Genomic DNA, 19,227 nt, shown 5'->3' with positions numbered 1-19,227 from the left:
TGCTGCATTTAGCTGTGGTTTTGGTTTTTGTGACATTATATGCTAGCTTGAAAAATGGGTGTCTGATTATTTCTGGCTGGGTACTCTGCTGACATAATCTAATGTTTTGCTTTCGTTGTAAAGCCTTTTTGAAATCGGAGAGTGTGGTTAGATTAACGAGTGTCTTGTCTTTAAAATGGTGTAAAATAGTCATATGTTTGAGAAATTGAAGTAATAGCATTTCTAAGGTATTTGAATATCGCGCCACGGGATTACACTGGCTGTTGAGTAGGTGGGACGCAAGCGTCCCACCTAGCCCATAGAGGTTAAGCACTTTGAGGTTAGGCTTCTATTAGATGGCAAAGTGTCAGTCAGAGACATTTGGTAATAAAATGCTTATAATTTAATCCACAAATATCAATATAATATTTTAAATGAACACGTTTTCATGAATTTGATGATATAATCTTGAAACACATTCTAAACCAGTATGGGACTTGATCCAGGAAATACGAAGGTCTTTCCCAGCATATTTTTCTAGAGATATCCATGGTTGCAGCTCATGTAAACTTATCGAAACAGTACGATTGGTCGAAAATCCCCATACCGAAAAACAAAACAGGACACAAAAATTTGAGTGACAACTTTGTTATTTTATTTCACAAAGCAGTTTAGTTGAGTTACGCTTGGAAAGTAGACATTACAGGAAACCTGCAGTTTTGGAGACAGTGTTGCAATTGTTAGCAGAGATCTAGTTGTGAGCAAACACTCCTACACTCATTTGCTAGCTACAGTACCACTGCCTTGTCAGTAACATGTCTCCAGTTGTGCTTACATTTAGCGGTGACACACCTTTCATATGTATTCACTTTCCATCCGTGGTGCCAATATCAACATCACCATCATAGTGCACTGGAAATTTTCCATCACAAGCAATGATAACTTTCTTAGTGGCCGAAGATCCCTTGTATGTACAATTGGGATGGGACTCCCCACCTGTATGTGTACATATGACTACACTGAAGGGTTTGTTGCTTTGAACCAGATTGTTTCCCTTCAGTGTGCCACCACCAGTGCAGATGGCTTGGACCTGATCTGGATTGGCCAAGATGAAGGTGTTCTTCAATTTGCATTTTCTATCAGGCCTGTTCAAATTCAAGATTTCCATCTGACTCTTACACTTCAGGGTCGTCATTTCCCCATCGACGTGTTGTTTTAGGAAGTGATTATATTGTTGGTTGACGTCGGCCATCACTGTAGCACACAGCAACAACAGGAACAGGAAAGCCTTCTGGAACGTCATGACTTGGTCTTAATGGAGAAACAGGAGAGATGAGTCAGACATGGTGGTTGATGTATATTACTAATATCTTCACTAAATGGAGAAACAAGAGAGATCAGTCAGACAGGGTGGTAGATGTATATTACTACTATCTTCACGAAATGGAGAAACAAGAGAGATCAGTCAGACAGGGTGGTAGATGTATATTACTACTATCTTCACGAAATGGAGAAACAAGAGAGATGAGTCAGACAGGGTGGTAGATGTATATTACTACTATCTTCACTAAATGGAGAAACAAGAGAGATGAGTCAGACAGGGTGGTAGATGTATATTACTACTATCTTCACTAAATTGAGAAACAAGAGAGATCAGTCAGACAGGGTGGTAGATGTATATTACTACTATCTTCACTAAATGGAGAAACAAGAGAGATCAGTCAGACAGGGTGGTAGATGTATATTACTACTATCTTCACTAAATGGAGAAACAAGAGAGATCCGTCAGACAGGGTGGTAGATGTATATTACTACTATCTTCACTAAATGGAGAAACAAGAGAGATCCGTCAGACAGGGTGGTAGATGAATGCATACAGTACAATACTATGTTTGCCATCTTCCAGTAAATGCAGTATGCATACCAGCAACATTCCATAGTAAATGTAGCACCCACCCCTTCCCCTCAAATTAAGGTTCTGTATATTTTCTTAAAAGGGGAGAGTTAAAGGGGACAGTTAAAACTGCTTTGTATCTCAAACAATTAATTTATACCAAAAACAAGACAACATGTGATTTACAGCAATGCACTGTGTTAAAAACAGTTACATACTAAGATAGAGGAAGTAGAGCCATCATATTCCAAATTATATATACTGTAAATTACACAAACATGATCTACATTATATAATTGAAATCATATGTTGGTTACAAAGATGTGGCAATATTTTACTAGAGCGAGAACTGGTTTCAATGGCCTTTGATGTAACTGGTTAGTTGTTTTCTGTCCTCTCAAATATCTCTACAGATACAATACAGCATTAATCAAAGACAGCAATCTTCAGATACAGAGCTATTCTTTAATGCTCTAGCACTGTAATGCTCAGGCAATTACATTTTACCTGTTTGTGATGAACTTAGATGTTGGTCACCCTGGACACCTGTGGTAAAACATTGCATGGATTAAAAGGGTTTAAAATGAACTATTAGCTTTTTAACTATTAACAGTCAAGTCTTCCCCAAATATCTGCCACAGTCAATCAAGAGAGATTTCATATCAGGGTGCCTTCAAATCAAAACTCATAAAATGCATGTCTGACAGTGTTGGGGTGGGGAGAAATGATTCGGTAGAAATGCTGTTCTACATTTTCAGTTGGTTGACCGATTCGTCTTTTCAACTTTTCTGGCGGACAGCGCAACACAACCCTAGAAACAATCAAGTCAATCTTACCTGTCTGCAGTGAGCCTTCTTGTGTGGTCTTATCTTGATGGTTATGGCCTCTGTCTCCCAGAGTATGGTAGAAGGTACCAAACCTGCTTGATTTATATACATATGCTGAAGAGGGACGTTCTCATTTCAAATAGTAAAATCAATATTAAAAAAAATATTGTAAATACAACAGACACTGTTCCCAGTGGCGATTTGAACATGATAATGTTGGTGAGGCAAACTATCAAAAAAGCGGATATGCATCAAAACCACTATACTACACTACACATTGAATGCAGCATAATAAACAATGGCAGAAAAAGTTTTGAGCCACACACAAAATACTTTCCTTTGAAATGGTACCAAGAATATGCATATCCTTCCTTCAGGGCCTGGGCTACAGGCAGTTAGATTTGGGTATGTCATTTTAGGTGAAAAATGAAAAAAGGGGGCTTTTCCTAAGAAGTGAAATGGATTCCCATACAGTTCCAGAGAATTGGCATCATGTCCCAAAAAATAGAACCAGTTTCAGAGAAGTGACATCATCGCAAACAACATATAGAGGACAGAGTTCCAGAGAATTAGAATCATCGTACTGTTCTGTTCTGACTTTTAAACTTGAAAATATGAAATATCCTTTTTCATGTCACTGAAGGAGAGAGGAGAATGTAGAATGTTTACATTCTACCAGGATATGTTATTGTCAGACCTCAGTGATCCTATGGGAGCAGAGAAGAGACACAGTTTAGTACGAATCAACATGACAGCTGTGAGCTGCGGAGGAGTGAGCAATTTGGGCAGAGGTCAGGTTAAGATGAAGTGAGGAACAACATATATCACTAATCTACTGGATAGCAACAGAGGTGTATTGGCTGTTAAGATGTGTAATAAGGGCCTCAGCATAGGATAAAGGGTTAAATACCAGTGCTGGTGTGAATATGTTCCTTGTCTGTGCAGCTATATGACCCAATGAGTTAATAAACCTGGTTTGAGTTTTACTAATTGTCCATGAAATGTTATAAGGTTCATTAAGAACCTAACAGTACATAAAATATAGCTAAACCAGTTTCAGAGAATTTGCATCATCACAAACATACTGTATAGCGGACACACTTCCAAAGAATTGGCATTATAATATGGGTATGATGTGCCAAGAAGCATTCTAATTAAAAAGAGAATACGCTGGGACAGCGTGACAGAATTTGAATATCCAGAATCCACGTTTTTTTATTGACTTCGAAATGACATCATCCAATTCACCAAATCATAGTTAAATTTAGGATATGTGAAATAGAATTCTACATTTTCTTTTTTTAAATTTGTATAAATTGACAATAAAAAAACGGATATATTCACACAGCATGCCACAAACAGAGCAACACAAAAATCAAACACCTACTATACAACACATTCCCCAAGGTAATCAACATGTGATTTCCAAATTTAGTCAAACACTTCTGTTTTTTGTTCAATTTTAGAATATACAAAATCCAATGGTATGTAGCTGTAGATAGTTCAGTCCTCCAGTTTGTTATTGAGGGTGAAAATGAGGCTTTCCAACTGATGACTATACCTTTTTTTGCAGCAATTAGACCTACATTACTAAATGTTCTCTGATGTTAATCACCAACATTTACATTTCCCAACAGACATAGTCATGAAGATCGATGGATATAAATTCCTAGACACAATGAAATGATGGGTCATACATTATCCCAAAGTGGTGTCAGTTTACCGTTAGACCACAGCATATGTAATACGGTTGCTTTGGGTTTTTTGCTTCTCCAACAGAGATGTGACATTTCTGGGTGCATTACATTCATTCTGGCAGGAGTGTAGTAAGTTCTATGAATTTTCTTACATTCCAGTAGTTTATGTCTTAGGTTGTAGCAGCGGTATGAAAATGTTCACATTCTAAAATCTGCATAAAGAAAGTATGCACATTTTCCCACCAGTGGTGTGTTTCCACCAAATGTACTTTTTGCAGATAAAAACCAGTGCTTGATGACGTAGTGCACACAAAATGTACTTTTTCCCTTAAAACCTGTTAGGGCTAGGGGGCAGTATTGACACGGCTGGATAAAAAATATACCCGATTTAATCTGGTTACCACTCCTACCCAGTAACTAGAATATGCATATACTTATTACATTTGGATAGAAAACACCCTAAATTTTCTAAAACTGTTTGAATGGTGTCTGTGAGTATAACAGAACTCAAATGGCAGGTCAAAACCTGAGAGATTCCTTTACAGGAAGTGGCCTGTCTGACCATTTCTTGAACTTCTTTTCCATCTCTATCATTTACTAAGGATCTCTGCTCTAACGTGACACTTCCCACGTCGTCCATAGGCGCTCAGAGCCCGGGAAAAAACAGAATGTCGTCATTCCAGCCCCAGGCTGAAACACATTATCGCCTTTCTCAAGTGGCCGATCAAGGGACACTGGGCTTATGCTCGTGACCCCGACCGCCCCCGCCTTTGGGATTTTTTCCTCTGTTTGCCGAAAAGGAGATTCCCTGTCGGAATATTATCGCTTTTCTACGAGAAAAATGTCGTAAAAATTGATTTTAAACAGCGGTTGACATGCTTCGAAGTACGGTAATGGAATATTTCGAATTTTATTGTCACGAATTGCGCCATGCGCGCGACACTTCTTTACTATTTCGGATAGTGTCTGGAACGCACGAACAAAACGCCGCTATTCGGATATAACGATGGATTATTTTGGACCAAACCAACATTTGTTATTGAAGTAGCAGTCCTGGGTGTGCATTCTGACGAAGACAACAAAAGGTAATGAAACTTTTATAATAGTAAATATGATTATGGTGAGTGCTAAACTTGCCGGGTGTCTAAATAGCGAGCCCGTGATGCCTGGGCTATGTACTTAGAATATTGCAAAATGTGCTTTCACCAAAAAGCTATTTTAAAATCGGACATATCGAGTGCATAGAGGAGGTCTGTATCTATAATTCTTAAAATAATTGTTATGCTTTTTGTGAACGTTTATCGTGAGTAAATTAGTAAAATGTTAGTGAATTCCCCGGAAGTTTGCGGGGGGTATGCTAGTTCTGAACGTCGCATGCTAATGTAAAAAGCTGGTTTTTGATATAAATATGAACTTGATTGAACAAAACATGCATGTATTGTATAACATAATGTCCTAGGGTTGTCATCTGATGAAGATCATCAAAGGTGAGTGCTGCATTTAGCTGTCTTCTGGGTTTTGGTGACATTATATGCTGGCTTGAAAAATGGGTGTCTGATTATTTCTGGCTTGGTACTCTGCTGACATAATCTAATGTTTTGCTTTCGTTGTAAAGCCTTTTTGAAATCGGACAGTGTGGTTAGATTAACGAGAGTCGTGTCTTTAAATGGCTGGAAAATAGTCATATGTTTGAGAAATTGAAGTAATAGGATTTTTAAGGTTTTGAAAATCGCGCCACAGGCTGGCAAGCGTCCCACCTAGCCCATAGAGGTTAAGTTCAATGTGCTTCCATCGCATTTTAAACTCTGACGATAGTTTTGTCACAAAAACTGTTGCGTTAAATAGCAAATATTCCTGGTCATGGCACATAGGCTCTAGCCAACGGCTCGTAGATAAAGTGCGTGTAGGCCACATTTGTCAAACTCATTCCATGGAGGTCCGAGTGTCTGAGGGTTTTTGCTCCACCCTTGTACGTGATTGAATTACACTGAAAAATATAAATCCAACATCCAACAATTTCAAAGATTTTACTGAGTTACAATTCATGTAAGGAAATCAGTCAATTTAAGTAGATTCATTAGGCCCTAATCTATGGATTTCAAATGACTGGTAATACAGATAAGCATCTGTTAGTCACAGATACCTTAAAAAAAAGGTAGGGGCGTGGATCAGAAAACCAGTGTGACCACCATTTGCCTCAAGCAGTGCAACATATCTCCTTTGCATTGAGTTGATCAGGCTGTTGATTGTGGCCTGGGGAATGTTGTCCCACTCCTTTTCAATGGCTGTGCGAAGTTTCTGGATATTGGTGGGAACTGGAACAGAGAGCATCCCAAACATGCTCAATGGGTGACATGTCTGGTGAGTATGCAGGCCATGGAAGAACTGGGACACTTTCAGCTTACAGGTATTGTGTACAGATCCTTGCGACATGGGGCAATGCATTATCATGCTGAAACATGAGGTGATGGCAGCGGATGAATGGCACGACAATGAGCATAAGGATCTCCTCACAGTATCTCTGTGCATTCAAATTTCCTTAGATAAAATGCAATTGTGTGTGTTGTCCGTAGCTTATGCCTGGCCATACCATAACCCCCCCTCCACCATGGGGCACTCTGCTCACCCACACAACTGCCCAGTACAGTTGAAACCGGGATTCATCGTGAAGAGCACACTTCACAAGCATGCCAGTGGCCATCGAAGGTGACACCGAACTGCAGTCAGGTCAAGACCCTGGTGAGGAAAATGAGCACGCAGATGAGCATCCCTGAGACAGTTTCTGACAGAGAAGCTTTTTGTGCATATGGAACATTTCTGGTATCTTTTATTTCAGCTCATGAAACATGGGACCAACACGTGTTGTGTTAATATTTTTGGTCAGTATAATTAGTAGGGAACTCCCCTCACCTGGTTGTCTTAATTTCTCAAACATATTACTATTTTACACCATTTTAAAGACAAGACTCTCCTTTATCTAACCACATTGTCTGATTTCAAAACATTAGATTATGTCAGGAGAGTACCCAGCAAAAAATATTCACACAGCCATTTTCAAAGCAAGCATATATCTCACAAAAACCCAAACCACAGCTAAATGCAGCACTAACCTTTGATGATCTTCATCAGATGACACTCCTAGGACATGATGTTATACAATACATGCATGTTTTGTTCAATCACGTTCATATTTATATCAAAAACCAGCTTTTACATTAGCACGTGATGTTCAGAACTAGCATACCCACTGCAAACTACCGGTGAATTTACTAAATTACTCACGATAAACGTTGACAAAAAACATAACAATTATTTTAAGAATTATAAATACAGAACTCCTTTATGTAATCGCGGTGTCAGATTTTAAAATAGCTTTTCGGTGAAAGCACATTTTGCAATATTCTGAGTACATACCCCGGCCATCATGGCTAGCTAATTTGACACCCACCAAGTGTGGCCCTCACCAAACTCAGATTTACTATAAGAAAAATTGGATTACCTTTGCTGTTCTTCGTCAGAATGCACTCCCAGGACTTCTACTTCAACAACAAATGTTGTTTTGGTTCCAAATAATCCATAGTTATATCCAAATAGCTCCATTTTGTTCGTGCGTTCAAGTCACTATCCGAAGGGTGAAGCGCCGACGCATTTCGTGACAAAGATTTTCAAAATATTCCATTACCGTACTTCGAAGCATGTCAAACGCTGTTTAAAATCAATTTTTCTCATAAAATAGCGATAATATTCCAACCGGGCGACATTGTATTCATTCAAACACTGAAAGAAAAACATGGAGTCGTCTCGTGCACACTCGCTCCAGTGTCATTGTTCTCAGCAGGACCACTGACAAAAACTCCTGCTGTTTTTCGCCCAGAGACTGGAGAGCTCTCATTCCACTTACTGGCGCCTTCTGAGAGCCAATGAAAGCCTTAGAAAATGTTACGTTACAGCAGAGATGCAGTATTTTTGACAGAGATGCCCTAGAAGGAGAACAAATTGTCAGACAGGGCACTTCCTGTGTAGAATCTTCTCAGGTTTTGGCCTGCCATATGAGTTCTGTTATACTCACAGACAACATTCAAACAGTTTTAGAAACTTTAGAGTGTTTTCTATTCAAATCTACTAATGATATGCATAATTAGGCAGGAGTAGTAACCAGATTAAATCGGGTACGTTTTTTATCCGGCCGTGAAAATACTGCCCCCTATCCCAAACAGGTTAACTAACCTCCAGACGAGCTTCAATGCCATACAACTCTCCTTCCGTGGCTTTCAACTGCTCTAAAAATGCAAGAAAAACTAAATGCATGCTCTTCAACCAATCGCTGCCTGCACCAGCCCGCCTGTCCAGCATCGCTACTCTGGACGGTTCTGACTTAGAATATGTGGACAACTACAAATACCTAGGTGTGTGGTAATACTGAAAAATCTCCTTCCAGACTCACATTAAGCATCTCCAATCCAAAATTAAATCTAGAATCGGCTTCCTATTTCGCAACAAAGCATCCTTCACTAATGCTGCGAAACATACCCTCGTAAAACTGACTATCCTACCGATCCTTGGCGATGTAATTTACAAAATAGCCCCCAACACTCTACTCAGCAAATTGGATGCAGTCTATCACAGTGCCATCTATTTTGTCACCAAAGCCCCATATACTACCCACCACTGCATCCAATCTCATTGGCTGGCCCTCGCTTCATATTCGTCGCCAGACCCACTGGCTCCAGGTCATCTACAAGTCTTTGCTAGGTAAAGCCCCGACTTATTTCAGCTCACTGGTCAACATAGCAGCACCCACCCGAAGCACGTGCTCCAATAGGTATATTTCACTGGTCACCCCTAAAGCCAATTCCTCATTTGGTCGCCTTTCCTTCAATTTCTCTGCTGCCAATGACTGGAACAACTGCAAAAATCATTGAAGCTGGAGAATCATATCTCCCTCACTAACTTTAAGCGTCAGCTGTCAGAGCAGCTCACAGATCATTGAACCTGTACATAGCCCATCTGTAAGTAGCCCATCCAACTACCTCATCCCCATCTTATTTTTTTTTTCCTTTGCACCCCAGTATCTCTATTTGCACATTCATCTTCTGCACATCTATCACTCCAGTGTTTAATTGCTAAATTAAACAACTTCGACCTATTTATTGCCTTACCTCCCTAATCTTACCTCATTTGCACACACTGTATATAGATTTTTTTCTGTTGTGTTATTGACTGTACGTTTGTTTATTCCATGTGTAACTCTGTGTTGTTGTTTGTGTCGCACTGATTTGCTTTATCTTGGCCAGGTCGCAGTTGTCGTAGTTCATCGTTCAGCCTCTTCTCTCTGACGGTTTTGATTTGGTTATCATTTATGGTCACTGTCGCCCCCATGTGGAGATTGTCAATTACTGCAGCCTAAAGATTAGGATCATGCTGATTATGGCAAATGTTTAAATGTTCCGTTGTACATGTGCATTTATGCTTACACAAGCACACATGCCAAGGGAAAGAAAAGCAAGTGTCCTGGAAGGCTGTGACCTGTTCAGAATGAGTCTGATGTCAACAGATAATTTCCATGTCAATGCCTGGAGGTCAATAAGAATTGATGTCTTACACCATTGTAGTGTCAATAGGTATGAAGGAGTCTATTCCATAGCTATGTTATCCATGGAGGAGCTAACCTCAGAGTGAAAAAAATGGACGCGGAGAAGAAGGCTTACGTTTTACGTGTCCATAATCAATTGTGTTTTTTGTTTGTTTCTTTGTGCTGTTAGTAACACATTTTTTTACTTATTTTGTACATATTGTAGCTACCGTCTCTTATGACCGAAAATAACTTCTGGACATCAGAACTGCGATTACTCACCAGGAACTGGCAGAATCCTTTTTTTCCTTTATCGAGTCCGACGAGCTCGATGTGAATGACATACTGCTTTTCCGGGAACAGACACAGATCCCCGTCATTTGCTTGAAGAGAAGGCGAAGTATAAGGGTCTGGAGGGCGGGCGGGCTGCCTTCTGAGAATTTGTAGGCAATCGAACAAGCCCCCACTGCCTTCCATTCACTAGCAAACGTACAATCTTTGGAACGGGCTTAATGGCTACTCTGAATCTCTGCCTGGTACAGCCAGAAGGGAACAGGCAACCTCTCTGAGCATGGTTCCGTTCTAGGTTTCTTCCTCCGTTTCATTCTTCTAGGGAGTTTTTCATGGCTTCTCTGTTTTCACGTCTGCTTTGCTTGCTCTTTGGGGTCTAGGCCGGATAACTGTAAAGCACTTTGTGACAACTGCTGATGTAAAAAGGGTTTTATAAAGTAATATTGATTGTTTGGTTGATTGATTGATACAACTCAGACCAGCAGTGACAAAGTTGTTCTTAGTTTGAATATTTTATTGTATTATTATTATTGTATTTTCCTAGATTGCTGGTTGGAGCACCACGTGCCAAGTCATTGACCAAAGCTGAAGTTACTGGAGGAATCTACAAGTGTGAGCTCACCATTGATTCTAAGAGCTGGGAGCATGTCAAGCTCCACAAAGATGGTTTGTTTGCTTCCACTCATGCTTCCACTCATGTGTAATACAGAAGTGCAATTGTTTATCGATCTCTACAGCTTCCATCCAAAAACAAATTCTGTGAAATGATGTCAACACATATTTGAGGAGTTACTGGCTTGCTAAAGTGGCTAGCTTAGCTAACGAACTAGCTACGTCACATTAACACATTACATTTTAGTCATTTAGCAGACACTCTTATCCAGAGCAACTTACAGTAGTGAATGCATACATTTCATGCATTTTTTTTTTGTTGTACTGGCCCCCCATGGGAATTGAACCCACAACTCTGGTGTTGCACACACCAGGCTGGCATTGCAAACACCATGCTCTACCAACTGAGCCACAGGGAAGAACAACATGCTGGAAGAGTTAGTGGCTAGCTAAAGTGGCTAGCTTAGCTAATGAACAAGCTACGTTGGTCGAGGTGCGCATGACCAGAATGACACTTCAACAAACCACCAAAGGCACACCACAAATTTGATTTGATTTGATTTGAAAATTTAGAAAGGGGCAGAGTTTGATTGTTTTTCGTGCCCTTAGTTGACATCCAAAACATTTTGAAACGGAACAAAAATGCATTTCTTATTGGATATCTCCAGGTAATCGTATTGAACATGAACCAGCTGAGGTTGGTTGTTATGGTTGGGTTGAGGAAGGATTTAGTTTTCCTATTTGATCATCAGCACAATGACAGTGGATGTGTTTGGTTATTCTAGAGGAGAAAGAGAGAAATGTAATCATAAATGTGGTTGAAATTAGCACAAAATGCCCTAAATAATCTTGTTGTCAAAAATGTATTCATGCATAAGGGAAGTCACATTTTTTATGATTGGCTATCCCATAAGTCCTTGCATATTGTCCAATCATAATCAACACAGCAGGACCACCTACACCTCAGATCCCAAAAGTCATCCAGCTATGTAAACTCTAAGGTTGATTATCCTGCAACAGATGTCGTTCATTTGGTAATATTCATCTTTGTCTTCTTCTAATGCCTCTTAAGCAGGTTGACGTTTATTGGGACGAGTGATTTCCACTAGATGGTACAGCTGTAAAGTAAAAATTGTCAATATTGTAAATATTTATGAAAATTGTCTTAATTTAGGGTTAGGCATTAGAGTTAGCAGTGTGGTTAAGGTTAAGATTTTATGACTTTGTGGCTGTGCCAGCTATAGTGACCACTCTGTAGAGCTGCCTCCAGAAAAGATTCCTGACAAAAAACGCTGACCTGCGCCTCTTAAGAGGAAAGTAATCTAAAAGTAACTGAAAGTAATCAGATTGTGTTACTGAGTTTGGGTACGTGACTGATTACAATTTCGGACAGAAAACTAGCAACTGTTACGGATTACATTTAGAAAGTAACCCAGTCAAACCTGTATGAGAGCTACATTTAAGGTGGATTTACTGTAGGGTTAAGACAACACTCACCATACCTCTATTTTCACTCTTTCACATTTCTTTAACACTCATCCTCCTCTATTCCAACTCATTCAACCAATCTACCATTGGGATTCTGTTGCTTTTCAGAAAAGTAAATACAAAAGTTTAAAGAATGTTTTGACCAGCATTTTGGATCCTCCCCTATCAACACCCCGTTACTTTTTTTTTACTAAGCCTTTCTCAAACGATACAAAACCACACACGCTTCTCCGAACCTATCATGAGTCCCAGGAACAATCTTTCCACGGGAGATATCAAGGGAAACTTTGTACGAAGGACGATCCAGTGGTTCTCAAATATTGCTAGTTAATATCTCCGCCTTCAAACGAAGAAGCATGAAATGCATGTCCAATGCAGAGGTGTGGTGAGGATAAAGTATTCAGTAAAAATGCTATTCTACTTGTCCAATTGTTTCAAGGACATGTCATCGTAATCTTTCTGACAGACAGCTCAACATAATCCTCTCCCTAATGCACTGCTCCAATAAAAAAAACATTAACTTTCCTTCAGTGTTTTTTACGCATCAGTTTGTCTGGTTTGAAGGAGCCCTAAACTGATGATAAGCAAACGATTCCACAATGAACTGGCGACTGATGAACAATGAAATGGACATTAACTTTACAACATGCCAATGTTACAAGGAGGTTGTCATCTGAGATGCACATTCCATAGAAACCAGCACATATCGGTGACCTCCAGGACCAGAATTTGGGAGAAATACTGCCCCTAACACTTCCAATCAATTCCTGCATCGAAATAAAACAACACTTATATCAATAAATACAATTAAATAATACAAAAAAAATACATTGAAGGCGTCCTTTTATGAGGAATCACATGTCAAGGCAGGTCAAGGCAGTGTCATGACTCTCTCTCCTGGGTGAGGATCAAAGGTGCCAGATCAGCTTGGCATATGGCAAATCTTTTCAGTCTCCTGAGGGGGAATAGGTTTTGTCGTCCCCTCTTCACGAATGTATTGGTGTGCTAAGACCATGTTAGTTTGTTGGGGATGTGGACACCAAAGAAATTGAAGCTCTCAAACTGCTCAACTACAGCCCCGTCGATGAGAATGGGGGCGTGCTCTGTCCTCTTTTTCCTGCAGTCCACGATCATCTCCTTTGTCTTGATCACATTGAGGGAGAGGTTGTTGTCCTGACACCACATGGCCAGGTCTCTGACCTCCTCCCTATTGGCTGTTTTGTTGTTGTCAGTGATCAGGCCTACCACTGTTGTGTCATCGGCGAACTTAATGAAGGTGTTGGAGTCGTGCCTAGCTGTACACTCATGAGTGAACAGGGACTACAGGAGGGGACTGAGCACGCACCCCTCAGTGGCCCCTGTGATGACGATCAGCGTGGCGGATGTGTTGTTACCTACCCTTACCACCTGGGGGCGGCCCGTCAGGAAGTCCAGGATCCAGTTGCAGAGGGAGGTGTTTAGTCCCAGGAGCTTGACCTTATTGATGAGCTTTGAGGGCACTATGGTGTTGAACGCTGAGCTGTAGTCAACGAATAGCATTCTCACATCGGTGTTCCTTTTGTCCAGGTGGGAATGGCAGTGTGGAATAGTGCAATAGAGATTGCATCATCTGTGGATCTGTTAGGGCAGTATGCACATTGGAGTGGGTTGAGGGTTTCTGGAATAATGGTGTTGATGTGAGCCATGACCAGCCTTAGTGTTCTTGGGCACAGGGAAATCTGGTGGTCTGCTTAAAACATGTTGGTATTGCAGACTCAGACAGGGAGAGGTTGAAAATGTCAGTGAAGACACTTTGCAGTTGGTCAGCGCATGCTCGCAATACACGTCCTGGTAATCCGTCCAGCCCTGCAGTCTTGTGAATGTTGACCTGTTTTAAGGTCGTACTCACATCGGCTGCGGAGAGCGTGATCACACAGTCTTCCGCAACATGCATGTTTCAGTGTTATTTGCCTCGAAGCGAGCATAGAAGTAGTTTAGCTCATCTGGTAGGCTCGTGTCACTGGGCAGCTGTCGGTTGTGCTTCCCTTTGTCGTCTGTAACTGTTTGCAAGCCCTGCCACATCCAACGAGCGTCAGAGCCGGTGTAGTACAATTCGATCTTAGCCCTGTATTGACTCTTTGTCTGTTTGCTGGTTCGTCGGAGGGCATAGCGGGATTTCTTATAAGCTTCCGGGTTAGAGTCCCGCTCCTTGAAAGTGGAAGCTCTAGCCTTTATCTCCGTGTGGATGTTGCCTGTAATCCATGGCTTACGTTTGGGGTATGCACTTACGGTCACTCTGGGGATGACGTCATCGATGCACTTATTGATGAAGTCAATGACTGATGTGGTGTACTCCTCAATGCCATAGGAGGAGTCCCGGAACATATTCCAGTCTGTGCTAGCAAAACAGTCCTGTTTCATCTGACCACATTTATTTAGTGACTGGTGCTTCCTGCTTTAACTTTTGCTTGTAAGCAGGAATCAGGAGGATAGAATTATGATCAGATTTGCCAAATGGAGGGTGAGGGAGAGCATTGTATGCGTCTCTGTGTGTGGAGTGAAGGTGGTCCAGAGTTTTTGTTCCCTCTATTTGCACATTTAACATGCTGATAGAAATTTGGAAAGACGGATTTAAGTTTCCCTGCATTAAAGTCCCCTTCCACTAGGAGAGCCACCTCTGGGTGAGCATTTTCCTGTTTGCTTATGGCGAATACAGCTCATTCAAAGTGCGGTCTTAGTACCAGCATCAGTCTGTGGTGGTATGTCGACAGCTATGAAAAATACAGATGAAAACACTCTAGGTAGATAGTGTGGTCTACAGCTTATCATGAGATACTCTTCCTCAGGTGAGCAAAACCTTGACACTTCATTAGATATCGTGCACCAGCTGTTATTTACAAAATACTTAGTCCGTCGCCCCTTGTCTTACCAGACGCCTCTGTTCTATCCTGTCATTACAGCGTAGAACCAGCCAGCTCTATGTTGATAATGTCGTCGTTCAGCCACGACTCTGTGAAGCAAAAGCTATTACAGTTTTTAATGTCCCGTTGGTAGTTTAATCTTCCGCGAAGGTCATCTATTTTATGCCAGATAATAGTATGTATGGACACTGTTAATCATTTCTTATAAGAGGTCAACTCACAGTTTCTTATTGACAGGATTCAGTTGTTGGTGCAGTGCCAGGGAGAATCCAAACAGGCTTCCCGGATCACCATTTTTCCTCAGAACATGCTTTGTGTCCGTGTCCAGATTGAAAGCTGAGATGTGAAATGGTAGGCAGGCCAAATGAAACCACCGGTCCAGTAGGAGGCCCCACCATTGAATTGTCATGTTGGTGTTGTTGGTACAACTCTCTGGTCTAGCTAACCCAATAGCTTCTTCTGTGGTGTCCTCGTGTTGTGAAGCCGAATGGGAGGGCAACACTACAGAAATGGAATGTGACACAGCACTGGCTGTGGTATACAGTGTTTGCTGCAGAAGTTGACAGATAAGGAGTGGTTCAAGGGGAATTTATCTCAAAGGACTCAAGCACATGTTTATGGTTTGATTGCTTTTGTTAATATTCTAAGGACATGAGGAACTTCACACCCTTGGGTCAAAAGTCTGGTGGTTGTGTTCACAGCGGCAAACCAGTGATACTGTACTGTACAGTGTTGATCACTTGATAATACTAAAGAGAAAGGTGTGAAAGTCCATGAGAAATGGCTAAAGGGAGAACATGTACAGTATGTAGCTGCTCACTTTCATGATCACTGTCATGGTAACAGCTGTTATTTGTCTAAAGTAGTGAAACTTGACAATAGATGTGAGAAAGGAGTAAGGAACGATACCAACCACACTTTACTATTGTAAGACATAACAGAGTGGTGTAACATGAACATGGTCACATTTCTGTCAATGACATTACAATTGATACAGCATCAGGGAGGAACATTTTACATGATGATGCTCTGGTAGTCTTTCACCAGATGGCAATGTTGCACTAGGACAGAATTCTCTCACCAGTCTCAAAGTCTGACCTTATGTCAATGTGGTGATGATTTACAATTATGAAGCATGTTGATGTTCCTTCTCAGTTGTAATCAATCTATACTGCTAAAGCGCTGTAGTCTGTTGGTCATGGTTTATGCAACACATTTTAATGATTTTGTTAGCCTTCACTGTTGTATTTAGAAAAATGAAATTATCAAACATACACTCCCCTCTGTATTTATTTTAACAATGAAGCTAAAATGTGTAAATGTGGCTCTATACTCCTGCATTTTGGATTTGAGAGCAAATGTTTCATATGAGTCTCCAGTACAGAATGTGACCTTTTATTTGAGGGTATTTTCATATCTGTTTTACCATTTATAAAGGAAAGCACTTCATGTATCTCGTCCCCCCATTTTTTTAAATTAGTATTTCGAACACATTATTCACATATAGTGTTTTAAAGTAGTCAAATGTTTAGTATTTGGTCCCATATTCCTAGCATGCTGTTACGCTCGTTGTTGGAAGGATTGGACCAAGGTGCAGCATGGTAGGCGTACATCTTACTTTATTAAATGAACACCACATTTATTTTTATTATACAAACGTAACGTATAGTAAGGCTAAACAGCACAGACCAAAACAAGATCCCACAAACTACAGGTGGGAAAAAGCTGCCTAAGTATGATCCCCAATCAGAGACAATGATAGACAGCTGCCTCTGATTGGGAACCATACCCTGCCAACAAAGAAATAGAAAACATAGATTGCCCACACTAGTCACACCCTGACCTAACCAAATAGAGAATTAAAAGGATCTCTAAGGTCAGGGCATGACACATGCAATGACTACATAAAGCGTGTGACTCTACAAACTTGTAGGATGCATTTGCTGTTTGTTTTGGTTGTGTTTCAGATTATGTTGTGCCCAATAGGAACTGAATGATGATTAATGCATTGTGTCAATTTGGAGTCACTTTTATTGTAAATAAGAATATGTTTCTGAAAACTTCTAAATGAATGTGGATTCCACCATGATAATGGATAATCATGAATGAATCGTGAATAATAATCAGTGAGAAAGTTACAGAGGAACAAAGATCATACCCCCAAATATGCTATTTTCCGCTGAATATGCTATTTCCGCTGCTATTGGTAAGGATGAGAGCTTAGCATGTTTTGCAGGCACGATCTTTGTGCATATGCAATATCTATTGACCTTGTAGTCAAATGTAATATATCATATTGTTTGAGAATAGCAGCAGGGTAATATAGAGTTATAGCGAAGTGATTCTTCATAATGGGTAGAAGTAGCTACGTCAGTGGATATGGCGAACATGGTTAGGGGTCACATTCAGGGGAATAAGACCAAGAGGTTATCTGTGTTTGGCTTGAATAAGGAGGGAGGGCTTCCAGAACGAGAGGGCTGTAACATTTTCCACTGCGGTCTTTTAGCCATCCGCAATGAAACCAACAAACACAAAACATGTCCAGAGACAAACAATGATGCCTGGAAACTTCAGCATCAGTTTGGTTTTGGTGTTAGAGGTGTGAATTCTACAGAAGCTACTCTTCCTGTAACAGACTCGCTCTCACACGAAGAGCACTGTGGGTGGAAAATATCAAAGAGACCATCACATTCTCACATGAGTTTGAGTCCAGCTAACAAACAACAATTATGTGCCATTGTATATCAATTGCTGGATTTCTATTTTGATGAGAGCACCACATGATGTTGACTGTACTTGTGTGTTTGTATGAGGCATAACACAAGTGCATGTCATTCAGATATTCTATAGAGTAGCAGCAAGACTATTGGAACCTATTGGTGGATTCAACGAGTAGTTCTGATTAACATTTGGTGGAGTGGTCAACTAACTGTGAATTCAAAGTGAAATCAACAGCAAATGTCAGCATGTCATTGGATTTAGGTTAAAGTTTGTTGAAAAAAAGACAAAATGCCCTTACGATAATGACTTTTTGCAAATCCAATCAGTTTTCCATGTTGATTTAACATCATCACATTGATTGTTTTGGTTGAAATGATGCTACATCCAGTTTTTGCATAGTGGGCAGATTCACAGACCCAGATTAAATAAATTCTCCAGGACGCTTGAAAAGTACAGCGGTAAAGCGGTATGACCCCATAAACTATGAGTGTCTTTAAAGGTGTTTGCAATAATGACTTGATGTCAGAAAAGTACGCTCTCTTTCACAGCATATATCATCATCATTGTTATTATATCATCATCATCAGTATCATCATCATCATAGTCATTATCATCAGAATCATCAATATAGTCACGATACTCATCCTCATTATCATCAATATCATCATCATCATCATCATCATCTAAATTACCTCGACTAACCTGTGCCCCCGCACATTACCTCTTTACTTGTACCCCCTGTATATAGCCTCGTTACTGTTATTTTATTGTTGCTCTTTAATTATTTGTATTTATTTATTGTTTACTTCAGTTTATTTAGTAAATACTTTAACACATTTTTTCATAACTGCATTGTTGGTTAAGGGCTTGTAGTAAGTAGACATTTCACTGTTGTATTCGGTGCATGTTTTTATTTATTTATTTTATTTATTTCACCTTTATTTAACCAGGTAGGCAAGTTGAGAACAAGTTCTCATTTACAATTGCGACCTGGCCAAGATAAAGCAAAGCAGTTCGACAACATACAAAAACACAGAGTTACACATGGAGTAAAACATACAATCAATGATGCAGTAGAAAAAAAAAATAAGAAAAAAAATAAGATTATATACAATGTGAGCAAATGATGTGAGATAAGGGAGGTAAAGGCAAAAAAATGCCATGGTGGCAAAGTAAATAAAGTATAGCAAGAAAAACACTGGAATGGTAGATTTGTAGTTTGAAGAAAGTTCAGAGATAAAATATA

At 40.1% G+C, this 19,227-nt stretch overlaps 1 protein-coding gene across 1 annotated transcript; it reads right to left on the bottom strand.

Moving 5' to 3' along the window:
* Positions 1 to 611: 611 nt before the first annotated feature.
* Positions 612 to 15,793, bottom strand: LOC106598396 (angiogenin). The gene is made up of 4 exons (XM_045717969.2): positions 15,482 to 15,793; positions 2,710 to 2,792; positions 2,381 to 2,419; positions 612 to 1,290 (listed from the first exon to the last, which is right to left on the bottom strand). The coding sequence occupies exons 1-4, from the start codon at positions 15,667 to 15,669 to the stop codon at positions 845 to 847; spliced, it is 756 nt and encodes a 251-aa protein (XP_045573925.1). The 5' UTR covers positions 15,670 to 15,793; the 3' UTR covers positions 612 to 844.
* Between the last annotated feature and the right edge of the window lie 3,434 nt (positions 15,794 to 19,227).

Source organism: Salmo salar, chromosome 05 (genome assembly GCF_965601325.2).
Source record: "Salmo salar chromosome 05, fSalSal1, whole genome shotgun sequence".
NCBI classification, from domain to species: domain Eukaryota; kingdom Metazoa; phylum Chordata; class Actinopteri; order Salmoniformes; family Salmonidae; genus Salmo; species Salmo salar.
The sequence above is the reverse complement of the archived record's forward strand: the minus strand, read 5'-3'. Positions and strand labels throughout refer to the sequence as shown.

Coding starts and splice junctions, on each gene's coding strand:
- LOC106598396 (XM_045717969.2), bottom strand. CDS start 15,669: ATGACAATTCAATGGTGGGGCCTCCTACTGGACCGGTGGTTTCATTTG. Junction 2,793..15,481: donor AATCCTGTCAATAAGAAACT/GTGAGTTGACCT, acceptor TAAATCAAGCAG/GTTTGGTACCTTCTACCATA. Junction 1,291..2,380: donor TCTAAGTTCATCACAAACAG/GTAAAATGTAAT, acceptor TTCTCCATTAAG/ACCAAGTCATGACGTTCCAG.